The sequence below is a fragment of the Salvelinus sp. IW2-2015 genome, linkage group LG4q.2 (genome assembly GCF_002910315.2).
Source record: "Salvelinus sp. IW2-2015 linkage group LG4q.2, ASM291031v2, whole genome shotgun sequence".
In the NCBI taxonomy this organism is placed as follows: Eukaryota; Metazoa; Chordata; class Actinopteri; order Salmoniformes; family Salmonidae; genus Salvelinus; species Salvelinus sp. IW2-2015.
The window spans coordinates 25,969,392-25,980,780 of NC_036843.1; the positions used below are offsets into that span (position 1 = coordinate 25,969,392).

An 11,389-nucleotide genomic window follows, 5' to 3' on the forward strand; every position below is an offset into this window, starting at 1 on the left:
AGATGGCATCATGAGGATGGAAAATTATGTGGATATATTGAAGCAACATCTCAAGACATCAGTCAGGAAGTTAAAGCTTGGTCGCAAATGGGTCTTCCAAATGGACAATGACCCCAAGCATACTTCCAAAGTTGTGGCAAAATGGCTTAAGGACAACAAAGTCAAGGAATTGGAATGGCCATCACAAAGCCCTGACCTCAATCCTATAGAAAATATGTGGGCAGAACTGAAAAAGCATGTGCAAGCAAGGAGGCCTACAAACCTGACTCAGTTACACCAGCTCTATCAGGAGAAATGGGAAGCTTGTGGAAGCTTGTGGAAGGCTAGCCGAAACGTTTGACCCAAGTTAAACAATTTAAAGGCAATGCTACCAAATACTAGTGTATGTAAACTTCTGACCCACTGGGAATGTGACGAAAGAAACAAAAGCTGAAATAAATCATTCTCTCTACTTTATTCTGACATTTCACATTCTTAAAATAAAGTGGTGATCCTAACTGACCTAAGACAGRGGATTTTTACTAGGATTAAATGTCARGAATTGTGAAAAACCGAGTTTAAATGTATTTGGCTAAGGTGTATGTAAACTTCTGACTTTAACTGTATATGACAAAACAGTTGTGCAAATGTTTAACATTGTGGTAATAAAAAGATTAGCATTTTATTTCATTAACCGCTTTGAAATATAAAAATGTCCATGCAACTCTTATGTTTTGCATTTAGATATTAGTTAATATTACATTTACAGGAATATATAATTTCTACAAAGGTTATCAGGTTTACATAATTTGTTACAAGAAGTCAAAAGAAAAACARTACACATACACACATATTGAAACTATTGCAAAGGTAAAAACAAGCTGCCATCATGACATTGCATACGCATTCAATAAGGCTATGTTCTGCAATAGTTTTAAAATCTGAAATTAAACTTACCAAATATATTTGTAGTTATAGACAAACAAAGCCAGTATGTGTGACTTCTTAACAAAATAGCTTTACATATATATTCACAGGCAAAAAAACTAATACACAAATATAGTTTTGTCTTTCAGATGCAACTAGTGATAAAATAAGCATTTTGTATCAGTATTTTGGTCTGTGTCAACTAACCATTGCGGTGCATAGTTTGCAAACTTTGCATATAGTAAGTCAACTATATAATTCTATGAGATGATGAAGATCAATGGCAATATTTAGAGGAATGATCTCATTCGTGCAAATGCAATGTGATACAAATTCTAGTCACTACACATCTCTGAGCAAATGTTATATTACCGGTATGTGCTGATTTGAGCAAACATTTACTGTCTGACGGAAGACTGATAAAACACAGAAAGATCCTGAAAAAATCTACATACCTGTATATCTAATCACAGTTTGTCTTTGCATTCTTTTGGTGAGCAGTGGGTAAATATGTCCTGTGTTGAATGTAATGTGAGTGTATTATATGTTGATACAAATAAATGTTAGACTACTGTTCAATCCACAAATTACATTATGAGTAAAGAAAATTAAACTCAGATACTCTGTGTAAAATAAACGTATCTGATGCAAAGGGAAGGACAAATTGTCTTAATTCAAACATAGATAATATGTAGTATACATTATCGTACCTCCAACTTCTGATAATATGACATGAACAGGAACAAGGATTGTATTCAAAGAGGTACAAGTACTTAACAGACATACTGATATAATAGCCTTGCAACTAATGTGAATGTATCCAAAGAGCTGAAGAAGGTCTCTAGATGCAAAAGTGTGCTTGGTAATGGAAGTCAGGATGGATGCAGCTTTACCTCCGTTGTGGTGGGTCATCATTCRTGTATGGACTTCTACCTTCTCTTTCAGGGATTCCTTGGTAGTCCAGCACTCTTTTAGCTTGTTGAACGAAAAAGGACAAAARAATTCAGGAGGACATTATTTCAGTATACTCCTTCAAGTACTTAAAACCAAAAGTAATATAACGAGAAATTAAAAGGACTGACTTACCATAATACATCCGTTTGTTGGAATGGCTGAAGTCTTATTTGTTTTCACTTATAGATTGAAAGCTTTGAGGCTCAAGTGCAATATCAAAGACCTCTTCACTGACCTGCAGCATCTCCTCTACTCCTCCACCTATTTTGTTGCTCAGAACTTCTAAGACATGGGATTTTACTGTGCCAAAATCTTCCTCAGCATCCAGCCACACTTCTTGGTCATTCTCGTCCTCTGTGTGTAGGATAGACTCTTCTGCATTCATCATTACCTGTTCTGCTTCAGGGTTTGGGGTGCACACCACTAGTTCAGTTCGGGTATGCAGTGGTGCTGGAGGGATATGCAGTGGTGCTGGAGTCGTATGCAGTGGCGCTGGAGGGGTATGCAGTGGCACAGGAGGTGCAGTGTCATTTGTTTGCTCAATTTGACTGACTTCACAAAGTTGAGTACTTTCCATTGATTCTGTTGGAACACAGTCAGTATTCACAGCACTTTTTGCAGTAGTACTTGCACTTTCTATTGATTCTTTCAGAAAGCTATCAGTGTTCACTGCAGTAGTACTTGGAGGTGGCCAAATAGCAAGTGGTGGTGAATCCAATCCTGCAGACACCACTCCAGCGTCTCTGGGTTCAATGTGAAGATGGATATGGACATGGGATTCAATAGATAGTCTCTTTTCAAAYGATTCAACTGATTCCTTTGCTGATTGTACTACCATTCCAACCAGTTCTTTCTCATGCCCACTGGTAGATTCTGAATCTACTTCGGGCGCAATAAAAAATTCAACCTCCGTTCCATAAACTTCTTGCACATTTGACTGCAAACAGGACTCTACAAATGTATTGGGAACTATGTCATCTGGTACTTTGTCAACCTCGAAAGTAGACTCTGCAAATGTCTCRGGAGTTGTTCTATCCTCACATACTGTATCAACTTTGAGAGAAATTGAGGGCTCAGTTTCTTTGTCTGAAGGTTTGTGCACAATTCCCTGAGTATTAAGTTCTAAGTAGTTTTCAAATAAGTGAATTTTATTTTGCACCTGTGCAGCTACACCTGTACATCCTTGAGCATCTGTAACTGCCACCACTGGTATATCCTCTGGTGATTTAGAAACTTYGGCTTCACTCGTTAATTCAATTTCAGCCTTTTCACTTGATTGTGGTACAACATTGGAGTCAGCTTCTGATGARTTCTGCTGTACATGTTGGAGAAYTTCTTGAGTTATAATACTGCTTTCCTCTTCAAACATGGCCTCCTCAATCTTCTCAATGGCATTCTCACCCTCTCCTTTGTCCTCCATTTTGTCACAAATGTCTATGACTTCCTTAACATCGGTTGAGGAAACCACCTCAAGTGCTGTCTCCAGAATCGCTTCAGCTGACCCAATCTCAGCATTTGCATCCGTCACTTGCACTTGGATCTCATGACCCTTGACATCAGTTAAGACCACAAAAACTGCATCAACAATTGCTTCAGCTGATTCAATCTCTACATCCATCTCTTGTACTTTGATCTCATGATCAGTGACATCAGTTAAGCCAACTTCAAGCACATTCTCAATAATTACTTGAGCAGACTTTAGCTCTGCATCCGCCACTTGTACTGTGATCTCGTGATCGTCAGTTGTGCCCAACTCAAGCGTTGTCTCAACATGTGCTTCAGCTGATTCAATCTCAGCGTTCACCTGTTGTACAAGAGTCTCGTGATCATTGACATCAGTTGAGCTAACTTCAAGCACTGTTTCAACAGTTTCTTCAGCTGACTTTATCTCTGCATCCGTCACTTGTACTCGGATCTCAAGACCATCAACAAACTGTGCTGACGGCACATTCTTCCTCACAACCATGTCCCCTTTCTTTAGTGTCTGAACCATAGAAGAGTCTACAAGTGGGCTTAGAGCACCCACACGATCCATTTTCTCTGGGGATTCTACTTCAGGTGCCACTATGCCAATCAAAGATTCCAAAACATTTGATGATTCTAACTTCAGAACGTCAGGTATTGCAGTAGCGACATCTTGAACATCACATGTGATTGTTTCTGCAACTGGTGTATTCTCCATGTCTACAGAATCCTCCGAAACATCCTCCGAATCCTCCGAAACATCCTCCGAATCATCCGAAACATCTTTTTCTTCTTTAAGAGTGACCTCCGTGAGAGCCTGTGTGAAAACAAGTTTGTTTGTGACCGACACTTCCAGGCGCTCTGTATCAGGCTGTGGAGTGTCTTCTACTATGGACTTTCCTTCAAACTGAGCTACACCCTCTTCTGAATTAACAGTGGCTACTGGTCTTATCTCTTCTAACTCGTTTACCAATTCTGTTTGTTGGTCCTTTTCAATTTTTATATGCATGATTGGAATTGATTCATCTTCAGCTTTATGTACCTCATCTGTAGTGATTCCTGCAGCACCAGACTCTTCAGTTTCCTCAGGTGCCAACTCTGTGGGTACTACCTTGCTGACTTCTAATGGACACTCCACCACATGAGTCACTGGGCTTTCATCAACAGCATCTATTTGTTGYGACTCTTCACCTGTGCAGATTACAACTGCGTCTGATTTTTCATGAGCTGTCAAAACTGTTGCTTCCGTCTCTTTTGGTGTCTGTAATATTTGTGGAGAAACTGAAACGGTAACTGCTTCCAAGTGCAGGTCTTTTGTAATTACCGATGAGAGAGTTGGGGTTCTGTTAATGATTTCAACCGCCTCATGCAGAATTACCTCTGTGTCTTTCAACTCGTATTCTGCAGGCACAGGCGTTGTGTTGCCTGATGTTTTGGGAGACTCCTCTGTCAGCTGTGACACTGCTGAAACCATTTCTGTTGATTCATCATCTAGAGGTTCTGGGGCAGTGACTGCTTCAGATGTCAACTCGATTAGGTCCTCGGCTATGGTATCGTCTCGAGTGGCTTCTTCAGCAGTGGACACTTGTGTGGCAATGGTCTCCTCTATTACGCCTTCCTCAGGTATATCACTGAGTTGCTGATGTTTACTGATGAATTCCGTAAGATCCTCAAAGTCTTTCGTAGCAGTGGGGGATGTTGATGGGGCCAACTGCTCCACAGTATCTTTGGCTTGAGCCTTCTCTGCTTCAGTGGGCAGGGTGTCTTTGGGTATGGCCGATTCGGTGACCAGCCTAGAGACATCTGGCTGGGTTATTTCTTCTGTAATGTGTAATGGAGTTTCTATAACAGCCTCAGTTAATATTCTGTGTTTCTCTCCTAGCTCTTCTGCATCAAACTCTGACATGGGGACCACTGCTGGTGTTTCAGAGTCCTCCTCATCATCCGATCCAACACCTTTATCTGCCTCGTCAGAAGATATTGKTTCCTGCTTTCCTCCATGCTTTCGCTTTTTGCGTCCAGGGATGAGTTTCTTTAGAGAAAATGAAGACTCCTCTTTGGTGATTTCGCTGTCAGATGCCATCTGCTCTGATGAGCTAACTTTGCTGGCCTCCTCGGTTTTTGCCTTCCTATTTGAGGTGACCAGCTTTTTAAGGGATTTCCATGTTGACCCCCCTTCACTCTCTAAGGAACTTACAGCTTGCTCAGGGGAAGAGGTCAAATGTTCATAACCTCCCTCCTGAGAACTGTCCAATGGAGACTCTGCAGTGTTTCCAGGTTCACTTAGTGTTTCACCTTCATTCATGGGTGCTTCCTCCTCTGAGTCAGATGTTTTTCTTCCCCTCCTCTTTGCAGATCCACATAGGAGGGCCTCCCAAGAAACAGATATTTCTACTTTCTTTTTGGTCTCTTCTGTGAAACATTCTAGTACCTGCTCTCCTTCACATTGCTTTGGCTCCTCATGTGAGCCTACAAGTGCTAACTCATCCTCACTCTCAGAAGATCTTTTGGGACGTCTTGTGGGCGTCATTAGCTTTTTGAAAGAAGTCCAGGTGCCATTTTTCCTTTCACCGTCAGAGGTTACATCACTATCTGATTCGTGGYTTGACCCTAACGGAGCAGACATTTTTACCTGCTCTGCTGCTAATTCTTCTGTTGAAGAGGCAGGATGTTCTCCTCTCTGGTACTCCTCTGACTCTGTGGATGACAGTAAATCCTCAGTAACATGCTCACCAGACCTGGTCAACTCATCTGATTTCTTACCTCTCCGCTTCCTAGAAAGCTTCTTCAAACCAGCCCCATATAAGAGCTTCCTGAGTGGACTTCCTTGGTTTTTAGCTTTCTCTTGTGAGCTAAGAAGTTCAGCTTCATTTGAGATAACTGTGTGGAATCCCAAAGAAGGAGACTGCTCTTCTTGGACTGGACTTCCTTGGCTTTTAGCTTTCTCTTGTGAGTCAAGAAGTTTAGCTTCATTTGTTTCAGCTTCATTTGTTTCAGCTTCATTTGAGGTAACTGTCAGTAATACCTTAGGAGCTGGCTCCTCTTCAGGAACATATTCTGTGACTGTGACGAATCCCCATGAATGAAACTGTCCTTCAAGACTTTCCTGGCTTTTAGCTTTCTCTTGAGAGCTAAGAAGTTTGTCTTCATTTGTTTCAGCTTCATTTGTTATAACTGTTACAAATCCCAAAGAAGGAGACTGCTCTTCAAGAATATCCTGGACTGAACTTCCTTGACTTTTAGCTTCCTCTTGAAAGCTAAGAAGTTCAGCTCCATTTGAGATAATTGTCTGTAAYTCCTCAGTAGCTGGCTGCTCTTCAAGGACATCCTCTCTATTGTCACTAATTTTAGGGACATTACTCATCATCAGTTCAGGGACATTGGATGTCTCAGCCATCAGGGAATCTGTTACTGTCTCTTGAACTTCATTCTCATTTTGTTTCCCCTCAATGACCGATATTGTCTCAACATCTGGACTGATCTCGTCTTTTGTTTGTTCTTGCTCAAGAMTAGCTTCCTCTGGTGTGTTTACATCCTCCTGTTTTTCAATGCTTTGCGGTTCGTGTTCTTTCTCAACAGTTTCATCTTTGGGCGTTTCCTCTCCTAAATATTTTTTATTTTTATTTAAACCAGCGAAGATTCCCGTGGTGAAAAACTTCTTAATCGGGGATATAATTTCTTCTTCAACATCCGGAATGGTTGGTGCTGGTGTGTCTGTCTCTTCAGTAGGGATTACTTCCTCCTTGACTTCGTCCTTGGGTTCCTCATTGACTTCTTCCTTGGGTTCTGTCTTGGGTTCTTCCTTGACTTCTTCCATGACTACCTCCTTAGATTCCTCCTTGGGTTGTTTCATGGGTTGCTTGACCTGCTTGTGTATTTTTCCTGTCAGGAAAAAACGTTTAAATGGAGACATTTCTTCAACTATAGGAATGGGTATRGCTGGTGCCTCTCCCTCTGCCTGTGCCACTTCTTCAGGTGTGATTTCCTCCTTTGATTCTATCGTTTCAGTGGTCTGTTCCTTGGTGGYTTCATTAAGGAACTCTTCAAATGTGAGGTCCGTCATCGTAGGATGAGAGGTAGAATCATCAGCCGGTTCCACTGGTGAATCAGCAACAACGTTGGTCGGTGCTTCGTCAATATATGCTTCTAGTGTATCATCTACAAGCTCTTTTAGTGTATCGCCAACAGACTCTTTTGGTGTATCACCAACAATTTATTTAATTGTATCATCAGTCAGATCTGCTCTGCTCGGTATTCTCCTCAGCATTATCTATAGTGGTCTCCTCTGTATCCTTGCTGTCTTCGGGAATACGTGCTTCAYCCTCTTCTTTCTTAGGGCTCACTTCTGGTATTGTGTCAGAGTCTTTTTTCAATGTGAATTTTAAACCAATTGAACTGAAGAACTTTTTAAAACTATCATTGACTTCATTCAATTTAACGTCTGTTTCAGTCTCATTTGTTGATGCTTCGTCGTCTGCATCYGGTGATTCCTTCCCATCACTGTCTGCGTTTTCCAGAGGCGGTACCTCCTCTGTGAGAGTCTCTATCATCTCCGGAATGTCCTCTTTCTGAGAAACAATAGATGAATTTGTCTCACCAACTGTAATGAGAAACAAATATGCATTACTCAAAACTGTTCAATTGTGGGCTAATTGCCTGATTCATATGAATAACTAATAATTATAAACTACTTAACTCTTTCCAGCCCCCTATAAAGCTTAATGGGAWGTGTTAACCAATATCATAACATTGTAAAAACTTGAGGAAACAATTGAACTCTTTATCAAGAAATCGAAAGTAAATCCTTTCTCATACAGACACACACAAACTAACGCTCTTCCAAACGGTGATGACTCACCCTCTGCAACGACTCCGTCTTCACACAGGACATTGACCTCCTCAGTCTGGTCCTCTGCTTTTTCACTCAGTCCGGAGATCTGTCCATTCTTTTGGAGTAACTAAAATGGAGAAGGGAACATTTTAGATATACCAGTGCATTCGGAAAGTATTCAGAYTAGAGGTCGASCGATTATGATTTTTCAACGCCGATACCGATACCGATTATTGGAGGACCAAAAAAAGCCGATACCGATTAATCAGACGATTTATATATATATATATATATTTGTAATAATGACAATTACAACAATACTGAATGAACACTTATTTTAACTTAATATAATACATAAATAAAATCAATCTAGTCTCAAATAAATAATGAAACATGTTCAATTTGGTTTAGATAATGCAAAAACAAAGTGTTGGAGAAGAAAGTAAAAGTGCAATATGTGCCATGTAAGAAAGCTAACGTTTCAGTTCCTTGCTCAGAACATGAGAACATATGAAAGGTGGTGGTTCCTTTTAACATGAGTCTTCAATATTCCCAGGTAAGAAGTTTTAGGTTGTAGTTATTATAGGACTATTTCTCGCTATACCATTTGTATTTCATATACCATTGACTATTGGATGGTCATATCCGGAAACTATCATTTCGAAAACAAAACGTTTATTCTTTCAGTGAAATACGGAACCGTTACGTATTTTATCTAACGGGTGGCATCCCTAAGTCTAAATATTGCTGTTACATTGCACAACCGTCAATGATATGTCATAATTATGTAAAATTCTGGCAAATTAATTACGGTCTTTGTTAGGAAGAAATGTTCTTCACACAGTTCGCAACGAGCCAGGCGGCCCAAACTGCTGCATATACCCTGACTCTGCTTGCACAGAACGCAAGAAAATGGACACAATTTCCATAGTTAAAAGAAATTAATGTTAGCAGGCAATGTTAACTAAATATGCAGGTTTAAATAGATATACTTGTGTATTGATTTTAAGAAAGGCATTGATGTTTATGGTTAGGTACACATTGGTGCAACGACAGTGCTTTTTTCACRAATGCGCTTGTTAAATCACCCGTTTGGCGAAGTAGGCTGTGATTCAATRACAAATGAACAGGCACAGCATTGATTATTTGCAACGCAGGACAAGCTAGATAAACTRGTAATATCATCAACCATGTGTAGTTAACTAGTGATTATGTTAAGATTGATTGAGACTGTCACGCAGTCTCCTCGTGGAAGTGCAATGTAATCGGCCATGATCGGTGTCCAAAAATGCCGATTACCGATTGTTATGAAACCTTGAAATCGGCCCTAATTAATCGGCCATTCCGATTAATCGGTCGACCTCTAATTCAGACCCCTTCCCCTTTTCCACATTTTGTTACGTTACAGCCTTATTCTGAGAAAAAATAAGAATCCCGCACACTGCTCTTGATAGTATCACTGCTCTTTAATAAGCTTACGTATCGGTCTCACGACCTTCGTCAGAACTTTACATTAAAGCCTTATTCTGAAATATATTTTAAAAAATCATTTAACCCAATTTGTAAGTCGCTCTGGATAAGAGCGTCTCCTAAATGACTTAAATGTAAATGTAAATGTAATCAATCTACACACAATATTCCATATTGTCAGAAGTGAAAACAGGATTTTAGAATTTTTTGCAAATGTATTAAAAATGAAAAACAGATGCAGTCCACCTGTGGTAAGTTCAATTGATTGGACATGATTTGGAAAGGCACACCTGTCTGTATAAGGTCCCACTGTTGACAACGCATGTCAGAGCAAATACCAAGCCATGAGGCCAAAGGAATTGTCCGTAGAGTTCCGAGACAGGATTGTGTCGAGGCACAGATCTGGGGAAGGGTACGAAAAAATGTATGTACCAAAACATGTCTGCAGCATTGAAGGTCCCCAAGAACACAGTGGCCTCCATCATTCTAAATGGAAGAAGTTTGGAACCACCAAGATTCTTCCTAAACTGAGCAATCGGGGGAGACGGGCCTTGGTCAAGAACCCGATGGTCACTCTGACGGAGCTCCATRGTTCCTCTGTGGAGATGASAAAACCTTCCAGAAGGACAACCATCTCTGCAGCACTYCACCAATCAGGCCTTTATGGTAGGTTGGCCAGACGGAAGATTAACRGAGCAAAGTACTGAGAGATCCTTGATGAAAACTTGCTCCAGAGCGCTCAGGACCTCAGACTGGGTGAAGGTTCACCTTCCAACAGGACAATGACCCTAAGCACACAGCCAACACAACRCAGGAGTGGCTTCGGGACAAGTCTCTGAATGTCCTTGAGTTGCCCAGCCAGAATCTGGACTTGAACCAGATCGTACATCTCTGGAGAGGCCAGAAAATAGCCTTGCAGCGACGTTCCCCATCCAACCTGACAGAGCTTGAGAGGATCTGCAGATAGAAATGGGAGAAACTCCCCAAATACAGGTGTGCCAAGCTTGCAGCGTCATACCCAAGAAGACTCGAGACTGCAATCACTGTAAAGGGTCTGAATACTTATGGAAATGTGATATTTCTGTTTTTGCTTTGTCATTATGGAGTATTGTGTGTAGATGGATGAGGAGGGAAAAAAACAATTTAATCAATTTTAGAATAAGGCTGTAATGTAACAAAATGTGGAAAAAGTCAAARGGTCTAAATACTTTCCGAATGCACTGTATACACAACATAGCTTAAATGTATGAGAAGTCACTTTCCTCAGAGTCATATTTTCCCTTGGGAGAAAGGGGGGACAGCATGTTATCTTGTAAAATGGTATTGCTTTTAACTCAGGAACCAGGATGTCCTCCATGAAGTTAGGATCATTTTGCATTCTAGAAATCTGATAATTTACCTCCTCAGACAAGTGATATTGGAAAATGTGGGAACCACGGGCACAGATGATTAACAGTCATTTGTGTGCTGTGTTGAAATGCATTACGAGGAGACACCTACAGTATGATGCTCGCCATTCTATGACAGCTAGACAACAATGAACTAAACAAATGTGCATGGGGGGTGTCAGTATGTCTCAAGTGAAACAATTACATGTTTCAGTGGCCATGTTGCATCACTGTTTGTGGTTCCAGTCACTCAATTCATGCATTGTTTTGACSTCGTTGACCTGCTGACCTATAACATTATAATAACATTGTAATTTTAAAATATAACATTGCAGTACAAAAAAAATGCTGCCAAACACACAGTAAAGTACACGTC

At 40.5% G+C, this 11,389-nt stretch overlaps 1 protein-coding gene across 1 annotated transcript; it reads right to left on the bottom strand.

Moving 5' to 3' along the window:
• Positions 1-1,792: 1,792 nt before the first annotated feature.
• On the bottom strand, positions 1,793-7,456 carry akap12a (A kinase (PRKA) anchor protein 12a). Its single transcript, XM_023987005.2, has 2 exons — positions 1,993-7,456; positions 1,793-1,881 (listed from the first exon to the last, which is right to left on the bottom strand). Exon 1 carries the CDS (start codon positions 7,385-7,387, stop codon positions 2,027-2,029), a length of 5,361 nt encoding a protein of 1,786 aa, XP_023842773.1. The 5' UTR covers positions 7,388-7,456; the 3' UTR covers positions 1,793-1,881; positions 1,993-2,026.
• Positions 7,457-11,389: the final 3,933 nt, after the last annotated feature.